This window comes from Syngnathus leptorhynchus, chromosome 10 (assembly GCF_054491065.1).
Source record: "Syngnathus leptorhynchus isolate UIUO chromosome 10, UIUO_Slep, whole genome shotgun sequence".
Taxonomy (NCBI): domain Eukaryota; kingdom Metazoa; phylum Chordata; class Actinopteri; order Syngnathiformes; family Syngnathidae; genus Syngnathus; species Syngnathus leptorhynchus.
The window spans coordinates 9,175,994-9,194,497 of NC_141204.1; the positions used below are offsets into that span (position 1 = coordinate 9,175,994).

At 41.3% G+C, this 18,504-nt stretch overlaps 2 protein-coding genes across 2 annotated transcripts; one reads left to right on the plus strand and one right to left on the minus strand.

Annotated features, from left to right (window-relative positions):
- Positions 1-345: 345 nt before the first annotated feature.
- Positions 346-15,202, minus strand: heatr5b (HEAT repeat containing 5B). The gene is made up of 36 exons (XM_085921669.1): positions 14,634-15,202; positions 14,297-14,472; positions 14,007-14,218; positions 13,139-13,247; positions 12,871-13,020; positions 12,324-12,495; positions 12,080-12,237; positions 11,752-12,001; positions 10,537-10,692; positions 10,175-10,425; positions 9,933-10,044; positions 9,682-9,834; positions 9,499-9,598; positions 9,276-9,385; positions 8,924-9,087; positions 8,669-8,844; positions 8,422-8,527; positions 8,151-8,341; positions 7,832-7,991; positions 7,470-7,659; positions 7,162-7,331; positions 6,889-7,033; positions 6,631-6,810; positions 6,277-6,528; positions 5,300-5,481; positions 5,156-5,224; positions 4,721-4,900; positions 4,393-4,627; positions 3,951-4,187; positions 3,582-3,709; positions 3,124-3,265; positions 2,492-2,764; positions 2,092-2,316; positions 1,856-2,007; positions 1,561-1,774; positions 346-1,344 (listed from the first exon to the last, which is right to left on the minus strand). Exons 2-36 carry the CDS (start codon positions 14,420-14,422, stop codon positions 1,037-1,039), a joined length of 6,138 nt encoding a protein of 2,045 aa, XP_085777795.1. The 5' UTR covers positions 14,423-14,472; positions 14,634-15,202; the 3' UTR covers positions 346-1,036.
- Positions 15,090-17,739, plus strand: gpatch11 (G patch domain containing 11). Its single transcript, XM_085921674.1, has 8 exons — positions 15,090-15,260; positions 15,627-15,853; positions 15,946-15,987; positions 16,070-16,190; positions 16,286-16,376; positions 16,528-16,638; positions 17,358-17,439; positions 17,514-17,739. Exons 1-8 carry the CDS (start codon positions 15,211-15,213, stop codon positions 17,567-17,569), a joined length of 780 nt encoding a protein of 259 aa, XP_085777800.1. The 5' UTR covers positions 15,090-15,210; the 3' UTR covers positions 17,570-17,739.
- Positions 17,740-18,504: the final 765 nt, after the last annotated feature.

Below are 18,504 nucleotides of genomic sequence, written 5' to 3' on the forward strand. Positions count from 1 at the left end.
TTCTCTCACAATCGACACTTGAGCATGAGTAATTGGCAATGATCAAAATACAAGCATTACAATTTCAACTAACAATCAACATAACTATGAACGATTATCTGAATTATATTTGTGCTATTAAATAATCTATACATAGACTAACCTTGAAACCGAGCTCCCGCTTGTATGGTGATTAATGCAAGGTCTACCAGTTTGATACACTCCTGAACTAGCATATTTGCACATCTGACCTGTAATTGTGTCATCATTAATAATTAAAGATATGAATCGATGTGAATACTCCGGCATTAATGACATAATAATGATTAAAAAAAAAATGTCCAAAGCTGGAAACAAATATCAATATGCGACACTTTATTTCTATAAACCTCTGCAAGTGTTTACATTTTGAAATGAGTTATACATCATTAATATAAAACCATAATGTCCCATCAGTATTTTTAGAAGAGGCTACTCATGTGATCCTAAGGGTTACCTGGTGAGCATGTCACCATATTGTTTATCTCTGATCTTTACTATGGGCGTTAACAAATCTTCAATTTAAGTGTGACAGACAGCTCAACATCATCAAAGCTCTTATATAGGCTTATTATAAACATTTGTATGGGATAAGAATTCACATTCGGTGTAATCAGATAATTACACAATCAAAAAGCCTGATGCATCACTTCTCAGAATGATTATGAGAAAAGCACGGCATTGTAATACAATTCAACTTAAAATGTGACGGAAACTATTACTGCAAGGCGTAGAGTAATGTAAAAGTAAGAAAGAGGGTTGGGGGGTGAAAGGTACTAGTGGCAAAAGTACCACATGTCACAAAACAAATGTGTATCAAATCAGAAGACAATATATCGTTGTGATCAACATGTACAACAGGGACAATCTTTTCATTGAACATTCAAAGACATTTTAAGGACTTTGCAAGGATCTCTTGTTTAAGTCAGAAGAGATTTAAAACAAAAACAATATTTGTTTGTTTTTACTTGATCCAGACATTCAAAGCAAACAAATCTATATGAGAACATTTGAGGGTTTAGAAGAAACTAGTTTTGAGTTTGATGGTTGGTGCAACTTGGACGATTGGCTGAGCATGGCGTGCTGCATCTTTAGCTTTGCTGCTGGCTTGGTTTGCCCGGACAGCAGACTCCAGACGGGTTTTAAGCTCGGGTGCTGCACCAATGACCATCTTGAAGGCAGCTGGATATAGAGGGCCGATGCGCATTAAGTTCTGAAGGGCAAAGTCATGCAAGCCTTTGGAGACTTGGGATGCAGAAGGAAGTGCATTTTCATCCAAAAGGTATGAGATAAGGGTTGGAACAAGAAGAGCCACCAACTGGACTCCTATTGGACACATCCACCAGAGGACATAAAAAAGAAATGTATGAATATTAATAGAATACAATAACAGCATAAATGCCAGTAAGCTGTAGTAAGCACTCTAAAAATAGCCTTTGATGCTCTTATCACCAACAGCACACATTTACAGCCACTGAACTAAACACTTTAATGGAAAAACACAGAACACATTAGTGATCCATTAAGCATAAAGACACTCACGGTTCTGCTCTTCACCCATGCCAACAAGATTCTCCAGGACCCTGATGCCCTCCTGCACAGCCTGCAGCTCAGCGGCAGTCTTTGGCCGACTGCGCTCCACCGCTTTCAGTTTCTCCACCATGAGTGGAGCCAGAGCGTGAATGTATGGGGTAGAAAGGTGACGGCTGGGATGTTGAAACACCGACAAGAGCAACTGGTAACACCGTGCCTGAACCTGGAACGAAGCAAACAAAATGGAATGAAAAATGAACAAAGCACATCCAGAATTTAGAATGTGCATGATGCAAGCACTTACCCAAGCATCACAAGAGTTGAGGGCATTGCGGAAACAGTCTACGCAGCCCTTTTGAAGAACGGTAACTCCTACAAGTTCACTACTAGCCGACAATAGGAAGAGTGTAATTGCTGTCAACATACTGATCTCATCCAAATCAGGTCTGGACTCATCTAAAGAAAAACACATTATGTTTGACATATATAGCATGTTGTTGATGAGTCATCATCATTTTGTATAGGTTTGTATGCACAAACCTGGCTGTGAGTCCTCGAGTACAGAAGCCAGGCTGCTTCTCACAAGAGCAGTCCACTGTGTCTGGAGACTGTCCACTCGAGCTAATGGGGATGTGATGATGGTCTTGATGCCCTGCAGGGCTGCAGATGCACATGGGGGCACAGAGTTGTCAGCAGTCTTAACTGCAGTTTCCCTCAGCACACCGGTGATTAGGAAGAGAACAGTGGGTAGGATGGTCATGCTTCCTGAGAACAGAAACCACAAGAACATGGGCATCATTTTCATGGTGAGTAAAAAAAAAAAAGAAGAAGAAGGTTTTCCGGTAATATCGAAGAAGCACTAACACGGTACAGCAGAGGAAAATGTCCATCGTGAACAAACTCAACATTGTTTTCATGTGCGTGTCCGTCCGTGTCTTACCAGCTGGGGAGCAGAGCGAGGGCAGTTCTGCCAGAATGGAGACAGTGTTTGCCACCAGGCGTGCACTCTCCTCAGGTAGTCGTTGAGGCCTGATGGGCACGTGGCTGGGTGACTCCTTCACACGTGTATTGAGCTGTGGTAAGTGGCGAACCAGGATGAAAACCAACAGCTCCATTGCGGCAAACACCAGAGAGGTGCCAGGGACCAGCTCGCCCGTTTCTCCCCCTTCCCCGAGGGCGACTTGAGAATCTTTATGGCCTTCCTCCTCTTTGCCTGTGCAAAATATCATCATGACCTAGATCAGTAAAACTGACACATCATATTACCGCTCTGTCAGTATAAAGCAATCCAATAACCCATCCTCCCAGTTTCTCTAGCGCTTGTCCTTAATTAGAGTCGCAGCTAACCTCAGGCAGGAGGCGACGTACACTCTGGTCTGATTGCCCAATCGCGGGGCACATTTAGACCAAGAACCATACACAGTCACATTCTCACTTGCTTAAACCTACAACCAAATATTTAAAATTGACACTTGTAGTTGTTTGATCACATTTTCTGTAAAAACAGTATGGAAAAGTGTGTTCTGTCATGTGGACAAGTAAACCAAAGATTACAATGTGTCAACTCATGACCTTTGTTATGTTGTTGCTGAAGATGGTCCAGTGCAGCTCTTATGGTCTCCTGTACTACAGTGGTCACCTGGAGCTGGATGGCAGGAGGGTCACGGGTTAACAACAGTCTGTGAAGTACATTGAGGAGCTCCACCGCCAGCAGCTAGAAGAAAAGTAACACTCAATTACACTCGGAAAAGAAAACAGACACTGCAGTCTTGACAATCACACAAATTTATTGTGGCCTTTGCAATTTCATTTCAAAATTCATTCTGGTGAATTGCAGCAGGGAGACATGAAAACAGGAAGGATAGTTTGGACACCCCTACTTTAAATAAAGCCACGACACAGCATTTTACAACAAGTTACCTACCGGCTGCAAGACCCTCTTCAATCTAAATCCAATTTCCTCATCCCATTCCCTAATATTCCTTGCTCATCTATTGTTTTCTTTATTACCCCAACAATGACAACCTTACTTGGTCTTTTGCGATGTGGGTCTTTGCACAGGGAGACTCAAGCAGAGTGGACAAGGCAAGCAGGCAGGACATGACATGCTCCATAGGTTCCTCGGGCCGGGGAAAGCAAAGAAACTCTATACTGACACCTGGGAGACAGAGGAAAAACTGGATTTGGGGCATGTTCACACTATTCCTTAATTTTTCAGCAATTGATTCACTTTTTGCAAGTGCAAGTGGCAGGAGAGACAAAACAAAAACAATAACACCCTCGTGTTAAAAAAATGTGAGTGCTGAGTAACAATTTTATTTTAGCCAGGTTAAAAATAATTGTTAAAAATTTTAAGTAAGAGAAACACTTTCAAGTACATTTAATATCTGTGTCTTTACCTAACATTAGGTGCATCCTGTCTTTGACCGACTCTTCAAAGGTCTTAACGGTCGGTGAGGATCCTGTATTGAGGACAGGAGCCCTGGAGAGTGCTGGAGAAACCTTTTCTTTTTCTTCACAAACTCCAAAGCCAGTGCTGCTTAGCCACAAGGCCACGGCATGCAGTACAGGAGCCCATGAGTTGCGGTAATGGAGCCTTGCTGTGTCTATCGTCTCTGGAGTATAAAATGCTCCACCTGAACACACAGTGTGAATTCCATTTTAAGCATTCATAGTGGAGTAACTCTCTTTAAAAGTTGACCCGAAAATAGACCAAAGACCAATAAACTGCACTTGTGCGCATCCGCATGCAAGAAGGGATGGGGACCAGACATTAGACAAAGAAAGTCTCAAACATTGCATTGTGATATTCAGTAATCAAAAGGCACAGTTGTGTTGTACCATCAGGGGGCAGCTGGCTGGAAAACTCTGCAGGCAGAGTAAGCAGGGCATAGTCTCGGAGCATGGCCAACCACAGTCGACTAAGCGAGGGCAGTTCAGGCTGCACTAAAGTGATGAGACTGTCAGGTGGAAGCACATCTGCACCCATATCATCCTCATCCTCATCTCCGCTTCGAACCGGTTTGACAGGCTTTGATTCTGCCTCTTTCTTGATCTTCATCGCTACCACATAAACCTGTTAATAATAGCCATGACAACACAACAAGCATTTGGTTACACAAGTATTATTTTACACAATTTAAAGCTCAACACAGCAGCAGAGTCTCACCTCCGCCCATGCTTTGAGTACAGCCAGCTTCTCCATGGTGGTGGCACTCTCACTGTACAGTTGACTGGAGGAACCCTTCCCAGCTTGCACTTTGTCCAGTGATGACACGAGAAGGTTGTGGACTCGCCGCAGGTCATTGAGGTCACTTACTACACCACTACCAATCCAGGTGCTACATACCTATGGACACACGTTCAAAGATGAAAGGTACCCAGACTACATTGAAGTCCTTTTTACAGCTCTTGCTCTCTTTTTGAGCATATGTTGAAATATTATTTAAACAGTTTGCAATGGATTTCTGATACAAAGAGTGATCATTGGGATTACTTCTGCCTAATAGATAACACAATTTAAATCAAACAGAGCAAAAGGAAATGGAAAAACAAATTAATTGGAATATATTTCTTTAAAAGAAGAAATCACAAAGTTTCTTACCTGGCATGCTTTAGCTGTTATGTCAGATGGTGTATCAGGTGAAAAAGCTGGTCTCAGTGCAGCTCCAACCTTAACACACAAAACTGGCAGTTCAATTATTTTGGCGATTACAAACTGAATTCCTACAATGTAGTCTTGACTCACATTGGCCTGGTATTGTTCCAAGATAACATGCCCAGGGAACTCAGGCTCGGGCACACGCGCAAACTTCTTAATGATGTCTTCCAGGGCCTGCAGACCGGCCATTCTCAACTGGTTACTGTGGTCTGTGGCAGCCATGAAAGCCATCCGGATGAGGTCAGACAAATGAAGCACCAGCAGTTCTCCTAGAAAAACAGAGATATGACTATTGAATAAATGCAAAGGCATTTTATTCATTTGTACAATGTATAGCTAAATTTACCAAGACCAACCTGTGAAAAAATCTCTCCCAATTGATGTACTGTCGCATGACTGCTGAGGATGGCCCAAACACTTATTAGGATTTGGGGGTAACTACTTTTTCACACAGGTCTGGTTAGGTTTATAATTAGTAGTTTCATTTTTTGCCTAAATAAAATAAATTAAAAGCTACATTTTGTTTACTTGGATTATCTTTCAGTCTGATGATTTCAAACAATAAAGTGGGGAAACAAATAAGAATTTGAGAAGGGTGGAAACACTTTTTCACGTCACTGTACACTCATGTGACACTTGAACCATCGGTTGGTTAGGCCATGGGCTCATATTCAGATGACAGCCGGACGACTCTCATCTGGGCTCCATACTTTCCCATGCTGCATTCTTATGCCTAATTTTGAGTTAAAAACTGTCGTCAGGAATGTATTAATTAAATAGGTTTATTATCGTGGAGATAATTTGTAGTGGAGTTGAAATGCATTTCAAAGAGAAATCTGTTTCTATTTTTCCACCTCTCAAACTATTTAGGGGAAGCTATTTTTAGGAGGACCTCTCAGTATGACAGAGTACAATTGTAGTCAAGTAAATACATTTCACAGACGCTTCAGTCAGGTTTTGAGAAAACAGGCATGTTCGACTTTTTTAGCATAATCTTGCTGACAGACAGAGAGCATTTCTTGTTCAAGATAATGTGTCAAGTGTTTTGCAGAATTACATTATACCTTTCGGGTTTTTTGTTCGTGTGGAACGGGCAGTTGCCAGGTCAAAATGTGCTTTGTCTGTGTTCTCACACAGAAGGATGATGCGGCACAAGCAATCTGCAGCAAACACTCGCGTCACCCAGCGAGGTGCCACTGATGGCTTAGATTTGTCATCGTCGCCTAAACCTGTAAACATGATGTCGTCGTCCAGCTCGTCTTTTTTCTCAGAATCGTCATCTTTTTCCACCTCAAATGTAACAGCTCCTCCAACATCTGACAAAAAAAAGACAGACATGCTGAGGCATGCAAAACTGAAGACTTTGGAATTTTCTAGAGACAATAATAATGGGCCATTTTATTCTTCTTTGTAGTCACCTGTTGTTGCTGCAAGAACATCCTTGCATAATTTAAGCCAATGAGAAAGCTTCTCCACGGCAAGCGATGACAGCATGTGACCTAACGTGTCATGAATATCGGAGCACAGCTTCCTGTCTGTTTCGTGATCCAGCATACCAAATAGTGCCCCCTCAAGACCCGTCTCAGTGATGTTCAGATCTGAATCGGCAAGTAAAACATCAGTGTCTCCTTACGTCACTACGACATATTGTTGTTCTTGTCCAGGTATGCACTCACTTATTGCAGTGTCCTTGCCATTACCTGCCTTCTTTGCAAGGCTCATGGCATACTCACAGACCTCGGAGGCCTCTCTCTGAGCAAGCTGTCTCAAGCAGGCTACAGCAGCGCGGCGCAGCAACAGGTGAGAGCTACATAAGTGCACCTGCAAAATGATATTACCGCAACAATGTGAAATATACGTCGTTATAAACTAATGTGGAGACCTCACAGAAAAAGAAATTCACATATATACAAAGTGAAAATGTTATAATAAATTCCAACTGGTCTTACACAAAGACACGGCACCAAGCTGGAAAGGTTGACGTGGCGAGGAGCAAACATGTGCAGCTGTTGCAAACACGAAATGGCAGCTGCCTGCACCAGCGAGTCGGAGTGATCCTGCATTATTGCACAGCCAACCAGGCAAGACGAGCGGATGGTGGAGATGGTGGCACCGTTCCCTTCATAATACATATTGGGGGCAGTGTAAATGGGAATGACAAAATTGTTAGCGTCTGTGGATTAAGATTAACAATACTACCACCTGCTGGCGAATGAACCCCGAATACAATACAGGACATACTCTCCGATAGATTTACCTTGTAATTCTGGTCCAACGGTAGTGATGAGAGCTCCCAAGCAGCGCCCCAAACACTGATGCACCTCTGTGTGTGATGGGGGCACAGTGAGAAGCAAGGTAAGGACTAAGGACAAGGTGGGTTCCACGTAGCCTCTATACATAGGACCACTTGAGTCCACAATGAGAGCCAAGGAGTGCAGAGCCCATGTCTGTCAAGAAGAAAAAAATATTTGTATAAAGCTGAATGAAGTGAAGAGATAAGTGTCGCAATATGTAAATGTTTGCCAATTCACTTCAGAATCAAAGAAAACCAAGCAAACAAACATCTCGGGAAATTGCAAAATATTTTCAAATTGAATTGCGATTGATGTCATACTCTACCTGGACTTCATGAGAGGATCCATCCTGGGCCAGCGCCAGCAGAATACTGACACTAGTCTTTAAGTGCTGACCAGAGCCAATTCCTCCAACATATCGATGAAGACATCCGAGAGCCAGCGAATGTCCCGTCCTTGACACGACGTCACGTGCTGACTTAAGTCTGCAAAGAATAGAGTATATGAATGACCGGTTTCATGTTCACATTCACATTCACATCTTTTTGCTTGAAATTAATATTTGAAATATTCAAACTGTGTTTTCCCCACCCAAAAAATTGTACAGTCGGCTGTACAGTCTTGACCTGCAGAAAAATGCTTACTTGTCAAAGCTGGTCTGTGCCATTCTTGCAATGAAAGTAGCCTCTCCCACTACTTGCGCCATCCTGCCAAGGGCCTCACCGGCAGCGCAGCGCAAAATTGGATTGGGATTGTCCAGGGCCCCCATCACCAGTGCCAGGGCTGACTTACGGACCTCCTCTGGGCCCAAAGTACTCTTGTTCTCTGCCAAACCCTTAAAGTAAGACAGGGAAAGATGCAATGTCTCAAATGAAGGAACATGGAAGCCTTATAAAGGGATCAATTGATTCTCACCTTGAGGGCACTCAGCACAGCAGTAAAGATGTTAAGCTGAACGGCTTGCTGCCGAACTCCTTTAGCCTGCTTGATACATTCTGCAAAGTGGTCTAGCATCTGCAATCTGATTTATGAAGACAAGACCAAATTTAAACTTTTTTTTTTTTAAACAGCAGTGACACAGACACAGATGAACCAAAGTCAGAAATTCAGATCGTTTTCAAATCTAACGTGAGTTCCAAGTATACTATAGTAAATAGCTCACCTGTGTTTGAAAGACACGTGAGGGAAAACTACACCAAACAAAGCCACAGAGGCATCAATGACTGATACTCCCAAAGGAAGAGGACCTGGGATGGCTTCACCGACAGGCACTCGCAGGTAAATGGAGGAGGGATCATGCTCCAAAGCGCCACTGCCAGATGCACTGTTAGGCTGCAGCTGTTTGGAAGACAATCCTTTGATTTAACTGAAATAAAAAAAAAAAAAAAAGACAACGGGCATTTTTATTTCTCATCACCTGGTCCTCTATAGACTTGTGGTCGGTTTCCTGCAGCCACGAGCCCATGAGAACACTGTCGTCGTAGTGACAGAGAGAGCGCAGCAAAGAAGTGGTGGTGTTGGATGAGTTGTCAGTCAAAGTGAATTCTGCCACTAGCTCTCTGAGGAGGGCATTGAAGGTACCTGGAAGAGCAGAGCAATAAATTAAAAATTGAAAAGATTTTCACTTGCTCCAAGAGGGAAGTCTGTGATGTATTTGACCACTGCCAGCAAAAAAAAAAAAAAAAAAAGCTATAGTGGAAAGTGGGATTTAGTGAAATTTAGAGGGTGTATAGCGGACAATAAAATAAAGAAAACTTAATTTATCTTACCTTCGTATGTTTTAGGAGGCAAGAGAGCCAAGATGTCGTAGAGCCTGAGTCTCACCATTGCTGCACTTGCTTTCAGATGTGCCCCGTGAACTTTGATGATGGCAGGGACTCTGAAGAGCAGACATTAAGTTATGACATTGCTTTTAAATTAATATTTCCATACACTTTTACACAACTTAACCATATCTCTAAAAAAAAGTCTGGGTGAAGGCATCATACTTACTGCGATATCATCGTCATAGCGCATTCAATGGGTGTCATCAACCTCCGAATGACATCCTCTGTCAGGAGCTCAGGACAGTGTGCCACAAAACTACGCATAGCTAAACAGCAAGTGACAGAATTAGAAGCGAGCGTGCTGATATTTAGCGCATGTTTGTAAAGAGGTCGAAGGACATTAGTGTACCACATAGTGCTCCAGCTCGGCCTTCGAGGGTGACCTGCCAAGTAAATGCGTCTCCCCTTGTCTTTTCTGCCTCCAACTCCTTCTGGGACCGAGGAAACACATTCCTCCACAGGAGCAGCATTTTGGGAAGGTGGTAACGCACCAGGGACGGACCTTTGAATACATACAAATCAAACAGAAAGGAGACTGCATCAGACAAAGAGAGGATAGTCGACAAATCTCGAGTGAGATACCATTTGTGGGTAACTCACCCAAGGTCATGAGGGCGCCCAGCAGCAGCCATCCAGCTTGTGTGCGCTGCAAAGACAGTCGACTGTTCTGAGCCGCTGTCCGAAGGAGGTCTTCAGCTATGCTTACCACCAACTACAGGGAAACAACAGATATTAAACTTTAAATCGACATTAAGGACTAAAAAAATTAACTGAAATACAGACATGAGTGGAAGATACAGTAGAACGTTGAATTGCGGTTTCACAGTCACGTGTGTACATACCATGCCCTTAGAGTGAGGGATTCCCAGAGAGCACTGGTGTACACCTCCAAGGAGAGCTGCCACCGCAAAGCTGTATCCACCGACAGCCTCTGGTGAACTCTTGAGATTGTTGATTCTCTCAGCACAGCGGTCGAGCAGCGGCGTGAACTGATAGGGCAGTGCCACAGCAACACAGCGCAGGCACCAAGCAGCAGCCAAACGAGCGGCCATGCTCGGGTGTAGCAGCACTGAGGTTACTGTTTCAAGAAGTCCTAAGGGAGATGCCATTGAAAAACAATTACATATATTTTGGCTGTCACAAGCACATTCTGTTTATTAGGAAAGGACCACAGTAGGAGGATCACAAAATATGCATGTGGTACCAATGGAAGGCTCCTGGATGAGAGGCGAAGCTGTGGCACTCAAGCTTTGAACAAGGCTGCCCAACTCTTTTAGGGCACAAACCATAACATGCTGGCTGGCCGAAACATCAGCAGCACCAGTCTTGTTTTCTCCATTGAGGTCATTGACAACTGTCTCTGGATTAACAAGGAGCAGAGAAAGACAATACATTAACCTTTTCTCAAGATAACCTGCATATATCAATAATGTGACCTGTAGTGATAATGACATAGGCCAGACTAGAAAGTAAATTAGCCGAAAAATCGTCTTGACGTAACTGCATAAAGATCTAATTTTAAAAATATGTTATCGTATTAAATAGCTTGTCAAATCGGTTTACATTTCTGCAACCACAAAAGGTGTCCAGAATTCCCAAGACCTTAATTAAATATATCCAACTCACATAGTTTGCCATGCGTGCATTTTCTCTCCTGCTTAAGCACATGACTGTTTTGGGTGTCCTGGGGCCTCTCATATTTTTAGTGTTTTAATACTTACGGAATATATTTTAAAGCTGCTTTGTAAAATGTAAGCTTTATTTTTTTCCTGCTGCTGGAAACCGTTGTGTTTTGTGCAGATTAGTATTACACGGTACACACATTTCATAATATTATTCAAGTATTGTCTATACAAAAAAATCAAAAGCAAATTATTGCACATTTGCACAGTGTGAAGGTTACAGAGCAACCCGAGTGAACTGAAGAACTGAAATGCCATTTTCTGTTTTTGTTTAGTGTTCAAGTCTATGTAGAGAAACAGAACCAATGAAATCTGATAGATCTATACGTGAAGATCTTTGACTCATTTAAGCAGAAGTGGCGTGTTCCTACTATGAGTGTGCAAATTTAGTGGCCAAGACAGCTATGTTTTGATCAGTGACGCTTAAGTGATCTGCTGATGTGTAATAAACCTTAAGACAAAAAGATCACAAATGGCAGATGACTTTGAAAGATATGCCAAATTCAGATTTGAATTTTGGTCATAGAATGATGATTGAAGCAGATAAGAAAATAAGAAGTGCAGAAGGTATTATTACCAGTGCCACACACAGGATAAAAAAGAAACAGTATGCAACTCAAGCTCAAACCGTCTGAAATATTAGACAGCTGAATGGAAAGTGATTGACATCTGATAAGGACTGATAAGTGGTCTGTAATGCTTTGAACCGTGAAATGCCCCCCCCCAATCCTCCTTACCCACAGCCCTCATTTGCTTGCTGATAGCTTGGCAGATTTCTTTCCCGGCTGCTATCTGCGCCTTCTCGCCAAGTAAGCCTCCCAGAGTGGCACGCAGCATAAAGGAGACACAGCGCCGCGAGTACACAGCTTCAACATGTGTCTGTGTAGCCCGAGGATGGGACACAAGGTCCAAAACATGGGAGAGAAAGGTGGCAAAGTTGCGCTCCAGCCACTGACCACCGAGCGTAGTCACAAACACAACGTAAGCCTAAGGAAAAGAAGATTTTATATGTAAGGTGGCAAGAAAAGGTACCAAACTGTATTTTGCTAAAAGAATTAAGCTGACCTGTGTGACACCCACACGGACTTCTCTGCTGACAGAACCGCCTCCCTTCAACATTTCCCCTCCACTCTTCAAGAAACCAGATCCACCACGTAGAAAACCTGTGGCCAGTAACTCCAAAACTTCCTCAAGCGTCGCCCGTTTTACATTCTGACGCATCACTGAAAGAAAAGAAAAAAAAACATTGGTGAGCACACTGTTGTATTCATATAAAATTACCAAATTGGCTACAAAATTCATATCTAACCAGCAGCTTGTTTCGGCATAAGAGCCGTAGCCATGACGGTCCCGAGGAGCTTGGCCACAGAAACCCGAACCCCGTAGTTGGAACCCTCTAGGGCCTTGAAACACAGTGTGGCCATGTTCTCCAGTTCTGTCGTCCACATGAATACTGCTTCATTCTGCAGCTCCAACAAACACTGGTAAATAAAATCAAGATGGAGTCATGTTAGTCGTATCTTATCAGCAAAGCATTTTTTTTTTCTCTCTTGCGAACCCATTTCTCATTGAGATAGTCATAGATATACAACAATATTTTTTAAGCGTAACATCATAATCCCCATTACAATAAAGGAATTTCTTTTTTTTACACTCAGTAAGTGATACACACAAGGGGAATAATTTATCATGGTCACAAGAATAAGAGGGTTTGGTGAGAGAATGTCTGAACATAACATCAAGTTGGTGATCTATGCTTGAGAAAAAGCAACAAATGGGTGAAATGATTACTTATTTTTTATTGTCCAAAGTGAGCTTTATGCTGTATATTACATTGTGAAGACAATGGCACTTACCTTTGCCACGGCACAGCGCACAGCCATTGACCTGTCTGTGAGTAAAGAGCGGGCATTCTTGTAGATGTCTCTGTGACATGAAGCTGCAGCGCCACCTAGTCCGCTGAGCACCTTCTGCAAACTGATGAGTATTTCTCCTCTGCCTTGGGACTACACATATTGTGAAGATAGAATTACAATAACAAGGCAAAACGGTAAGTAAATTCATCAGTCTATATTTCCATTGTAGTCAAAAAGATGTTGTTATGATTGGCGAATAACGTCATACCTCTGCACTTTTCAATGCCTTTAAAAGATTATTGATGGTGTCTGGAAAGGAACTTCCAAGCATCCTTCCCATCTTCTCATAAAAAGCACCAACACATGCCACCGCAGCACTAAGGAAACCAATAACAAAATCCATTAGATGAGTCTAGTAGATATTTTATTCTCATATATATTTATCACATAACTTTTTAACATTTTCATTGGTGTGTAACAATTATTCAATAAGGCATATTAATGCAATTAGCTCGATCCAACTGGAAAGCTTACTGGTCACTATTTCAAGACTATGTAGTGCAGACTATGGATGGAAATAAGAATTGAATTGTTAGGAATTCAGTAGTTTGATTGAGTTCATTGAGGTTTCCTTCAGCACTTAGAACTAAAAGCACTGTACAAGCACAGTCACAACAAATGTGTGGTGAAAGAAGAATATTATGTCAGTTATGGGACGTTGAACTAAAGCCACAAGACAATCAGTATGACACAATTTAACAAAGCAACAACAAAACAGGAACTCGAAACATTCACAGAGATTACATCCCAAAAGTTATTCAATTAAATTCGTACGAATATTTCTCCAAACACATTTTGGTCAATTGTCTGTCCCTTATCCAGTCTCCTCACAGTTACGCTCTACAGATACAAATGGGCCAGACACTGGGATGGTCATTATCAGGGTGCATTAATGCTTTCCACAGATCTCCTTGTATGCTTAATCCTCCTCCATTAGAATATGAACCATTTGGCTTAGTACTAAATCCTATGAACGGAGAAATACTGCAGAGCACATGTTTTGAAGTAAATGGATGTAAACCCGTCAGTACAATATATGTTGAAAAAATAAAACTTTTCATTCTGTTTCAACTTACAGTTTTGTTGGCAGGTATGCAGGTGTGTCATCTTTGCTTTTTATGATATCATTGCATTTATCCAGAGTCTGGAAAACCGGGAATGTGTCACCAATGCTGTAGAGTGTGGCAAGGTTTTTGGCAAGTAGCTTTCTTGTTGGAGGACCAGGAGCACTGCTGATCAGTCCTGTCAGTTGTTCAACAAGCTTTTTCTGCTTCTCCTTTACATCCACCTGTTGTTCAAAAACAACGTCTTTGTCTACCATATCATCAACACACACAGCGATCGGTTTGAAAAGTCTTTCAGTCACCTTATTTGCGGCTACAACAACCTTATCCAAGAAACGGAGCCATTCGAAGATGAAGACAGGCCTCTTTGCCTCAGTGATCTGGGCCAACGCTTCCTCGTTGAGCAAGAGACTGTGAGCCAGCTCCATCGCAAGGATATTCACAGATGTCCTCGCAACTTCTTAATCGACAGTCCACTCTGCATTAGTGACTCGTGTCAGAACAAGCTAGCCGGCTGCTTAAAAAAAACATCTTGTTTTTGTTATCGTAGCACAACGTTAACGCATCTAATTTTATGGAAAAAGCAATAAACATACGCCCGGTCGTTCTAATTGCCATGTTAAATGTAAGCCATTTTACCGTATGTCTCGTCGTTCCAATGTTTCTCTTCTTGTGTGTTGACAGCTTCCCCCAGCTGTTAGCAACCTTAAGCTAGCGAATGCTTACGATCAAAAGACACAATTCGGTAAAAGACTTCAACTCTGAATGAATGCCCCCCTTACCACCACCTTTAATACATTTGTTTGTTTCAGATAGCAACTTCACGAACATTAATCCATGCTCTCATATCCTGGCGAGAATTACGGTGAGTGTCGATGGTGTTACAGAGACACTCGTCCGATGAGACAAAAAAAAAACCTAATAAAGACCCAGTAGCTTACTCTGCCTCAAAATAAACTAGAAAGTAGTAATCATAATTATTTAACTGTTGCAACATATTTTATAATGCATACAAACCACAAGATGACTGCATTATTGGATTTGCATAGACAAAATAGTTTATTCACGTTTAATTTGTTGTTAGTCGGACTGTATTGTCAAAGAACCAAACATTGGCGGAACTCCCGAATGTCACTCTCATCAATCCATTCACGGAGTTGGAGTAATAAAGCATTTTGGCATTACCTTTCTTTCTTTCTTTTCTTAAACTATAATAATGGCCGATGGTGAAGATGATTATATGTCCGATACGTTCCTCAGTCAAATGTAAGTGGGTTTTTTTGGGACGGTAGGCTATTTGAATTTAAACGAGTCTCGATATTGTTGTTTTGGTTTGGTTCCTACACGCTGTATAGTGTTTACGCGTACGTAAATGGTTTCTTTTGGTCTTTGCTCACAATACAATAAAGTCCAACAATTTATGGCAGGGTAAATATGGGACAACGAAATGTTGTGCATGAACCTTACAAATCCATCATATATGAAACCATCATTATCCGAACCGTTTTATCCTCACAAATTGAGCCTTAAACTGTAAACGTGCACACATAGAATTATAATAAGATGTTCATCTTCTAATTACTGTAAATTGCACTTTGTTACTACAATAACATTCGTTTTCTTCTGTGGCAGTCAAGATGTTAAACCAGGTGTCTCCATGGTAAGGCGAGTAAAAGAGGCAATGAAACGGGAAGAAAAGCACAAAGAGAGCAACATTAAAAACCGTCAAAAAACCTTCAAGGAGCAAGAAAAGGAAAGCCGTGAAACGGCTTTACAGAGTTCCATCAGTAATGATAATAAGGGATTTGCACTATTGCAGAAAATGGGTTACAAAGCTGGACAAGGCCTTGGCAAACAAGGCAAGTTTTCTTATCTGCTTTACTAAAATTTGATCTGCTGCTATATTATGTGCATGAGTTGATGATTTTTTTTTTTTTTTTTACTAATTTAGGGGCTGGCAGAGTTGATCCAATTCCATTGAATATTAAAACCGGTAAGAAGGCATTTTGCTGTGTTTATGATATAACTCAGATTACAGTATGTTCTCTTAATATTTTTTTCCTTTAACGAACCAGACAGAGGTGGCATTGGGATGGAAGAGGCAAAGAAGAGAAAAGCTGAGGAGGAGCTGGATCAGTATAGAAAGAAAGTACTGGCCAATCAACAAAATGAGACCAAATCACTGGAAAACTTTAGGTGATGACCAAATGAATCTACGGCTCTGAGCAAAGATACGCCCAGCGATCCCAGTGTCTTATTGTTTGTCTTTGCTCATGATGTCTCCTTCCAAGGTCAAGAGTAAGAACCGAGAGGGAGGAACGAAAAATTGAAGGTGACCTTAGACGAAGTCAGCGAGCCTGTGAGCAGTTGGATTCTCAGAAGGTTGGAGAGTACTTGGTTCTAGCTCAACATAATCTGAACATCACTATCCCAGTATACATGCAAAAAATGACATGTACTGTACATTCACCGGATGTCATTATGAACCTAGCATTTGAGTTTTTGGTTTAAATTATTTGCTTTTTCATTTCAGGGCATCAAAGTCCCCAGGGAGGAATGGTATTGGCCTAAAATAGAGATTGAAGAGGAGCTAGATGAGCCTAAGGAAGAAGAAAAGGAAGAAGATGACATTTTGGGATTAACAGTTAGTTCTTATTCATTTTGTAAAAATATTTTTCAAATCAAAATTATGTCAATGATGTTATCCCACCCATGATGTGGTATTGTATATGCTTATTCACTGGACCACTGCTATTCCCGGGGAATAGGCTGTCCTGCATCTGATGAGAATCTGCATATAATTGACACCAATTTAAATGCATTGGGAAGGGATGAGCAATTTAAATGCTGGAGGGGGTCAGCACGTAGGACCAAGCACTTCCGAAATAGATGTACGACAAAAATGATATTTTAAATGTAGACAAAATATATGCATATGCTTTCATTTTTGGTAGTACCTTTTTTCAATGCATGTACACTATCCTAACCCAGCAACAAAAGGTTAGAAGCAAACAGCAAAATAACTACAAACTTTAATTGTTGTGTTCCTATGCAAAAGGCTGTCTTGCAAAAAAAAAAAAGACCAGAAATTGAATATTATTGAGGTACTATTTTGTCCTGCATATCATTCCAAATGCAGAAAAATTATTAGACCTGCTTATACATATACAGTACAGTACAGATCAGCAGTATAAGATCTTGCTTAAACACAACTAAGACCAGTGAAAATGACTTCTAAACATTTGTAATCAAATTTTGGATTTAGTATTGATAGATTCATTGCCAAGTGTAGGGGTAGTGACTGGGTTGGAAATTTGGTGAAGATGGCAGATGTCAACTCGCATAATCTGTTTTCCTTTACAGTCCTTTGATCAACTGCAAATACTGACGTCCTATTTAAGAGGGATTCATTTTTACTGCATATGGTGTGGAACGGCCTATAATGGTAAGCTTGTTCATATACATAATATTGCATTTTATTTCCTTTGTTCACTATCTGGAATATTTTTCTCTTTCCAGATGAGGAAGACCTGTTCTCGAACTGTCCCGGGGATACAGCAGCAGACCATGAATGATTTGAACATAATCAATATATGTATAGTGTGCAGTAGTTTGAGAGTGAAAGGAACAATAACGGGCAGTAAAAGTAATGATGTATGGAGGGATTGTTATATATGATGCTTTTTTGATTTGTTTGTATATTTTTTTTGTAATAAGGGTTTATTTAAATGAATAAACAATTAACAGTACCATCATTTCTTGTAAATGTCTCAGTGTTCCCATAGTATATATTATATATACAATGTTATGTATGTTCATATTTTTTCAGAAAATACAGTAATCCCTCCTACTTCGCGGGGGTTACGTTCCAGACCCACCCGCGAAATGGGAATTTCCGCGAAATAGAAACTAGATTTTTTTTAGCTATTCTTGGAAGATATTCTATTTTTATCGCTGACATCAACCAGCTCGCTGCTAGGGGACTTTCATATCAATGGACTGTGCGCTCCGCATTCATGCCTTAGCGACGAGACTAACAGTGTATTGCTATGTCCAGATGAAGGCCACCGCCGGTGGAGAGTGTTATATCTTTACTATTTTCCAGGTTCTGATGTAGCAAGCATGGTTCGGACAACGACGTGATGGATACTGCTTTATTCCTTTCATCACAGTCAGTTCACTGGCCGTACATCACAACACTGAACGTCCCCGAAGCTCCCCCTCCCACATCCGGGGTTTTCCCACTACGGAACATGAGTTAGTCCAAAATATACAACATCTAAATATACAACAGAGAGAACGCCCTGAAGTCACATGTGACGATAAAGTATACTGTACTGACTCTTTAATTTATTCATTTCAAAACAAGAAAACGACTTTTAAACATAAGCTATCATTATTAAAGGAAAATGAAGAAACTCAAGTGGCCGCGAAACCTCGTGAAATGATGAAATTTCTGCGATAAAATCATTAATTTATTTTTGAAAACCCGCGATACAGCGAAGCCGCG

What these genes read in the sequence shown, in the direction of transcription:
- gpatch11 (XM_085921674.1), top strand. Translation starts at nt 15,211, where the DNA reads ATGGCCGATGGTGAAGATGATTATATGTCCGATACGTTCCTCAGTCAA. An exon ending in ACAAGGCCTTGGCAAACAAG is followed by an intron (nt 15,854 to 15,945) that starts GCAAGTTTTCTT and finishes TTACTAATTTAG; the next exon opens with GGGCTGGCAGAGTTGATCCA. An exon ending in TCCATTGAATATTAAAACCG is followed by an intron (nt 15,988 to 16,069) that starts GTAAGAAGGCAT and finishes TTAACGAACCAG; the next exon opens with ACAGAGGTGGCATTGGGATG.
- heatr5b (XM_085921669.1), bottom strand. Translation starts at nt 14,422, where the DNA reads ATGGAGCTGGCTCACAGTCTCTTGCTCAACGAGGAAGCGTTGGCCCAG. An exon ending in TGCGCTGTGCCGTGGCAAAG is followed by an intron (nt 12,496 to 12,870) that starts GTAAGTGCCATT and finishes TTTATTTACCAG; the next exon opens with TGTTTGTTGGAGCTGCAGAA. An exon ending in CACGTGTCTTTCAAACACAG is followed by an intron (nt 8,528 to 8,668) that starts GTGAGCTATTTA and finishes TTCATAAATCAG; the next exon opens with ATTGCAGATGCTAGACCACT.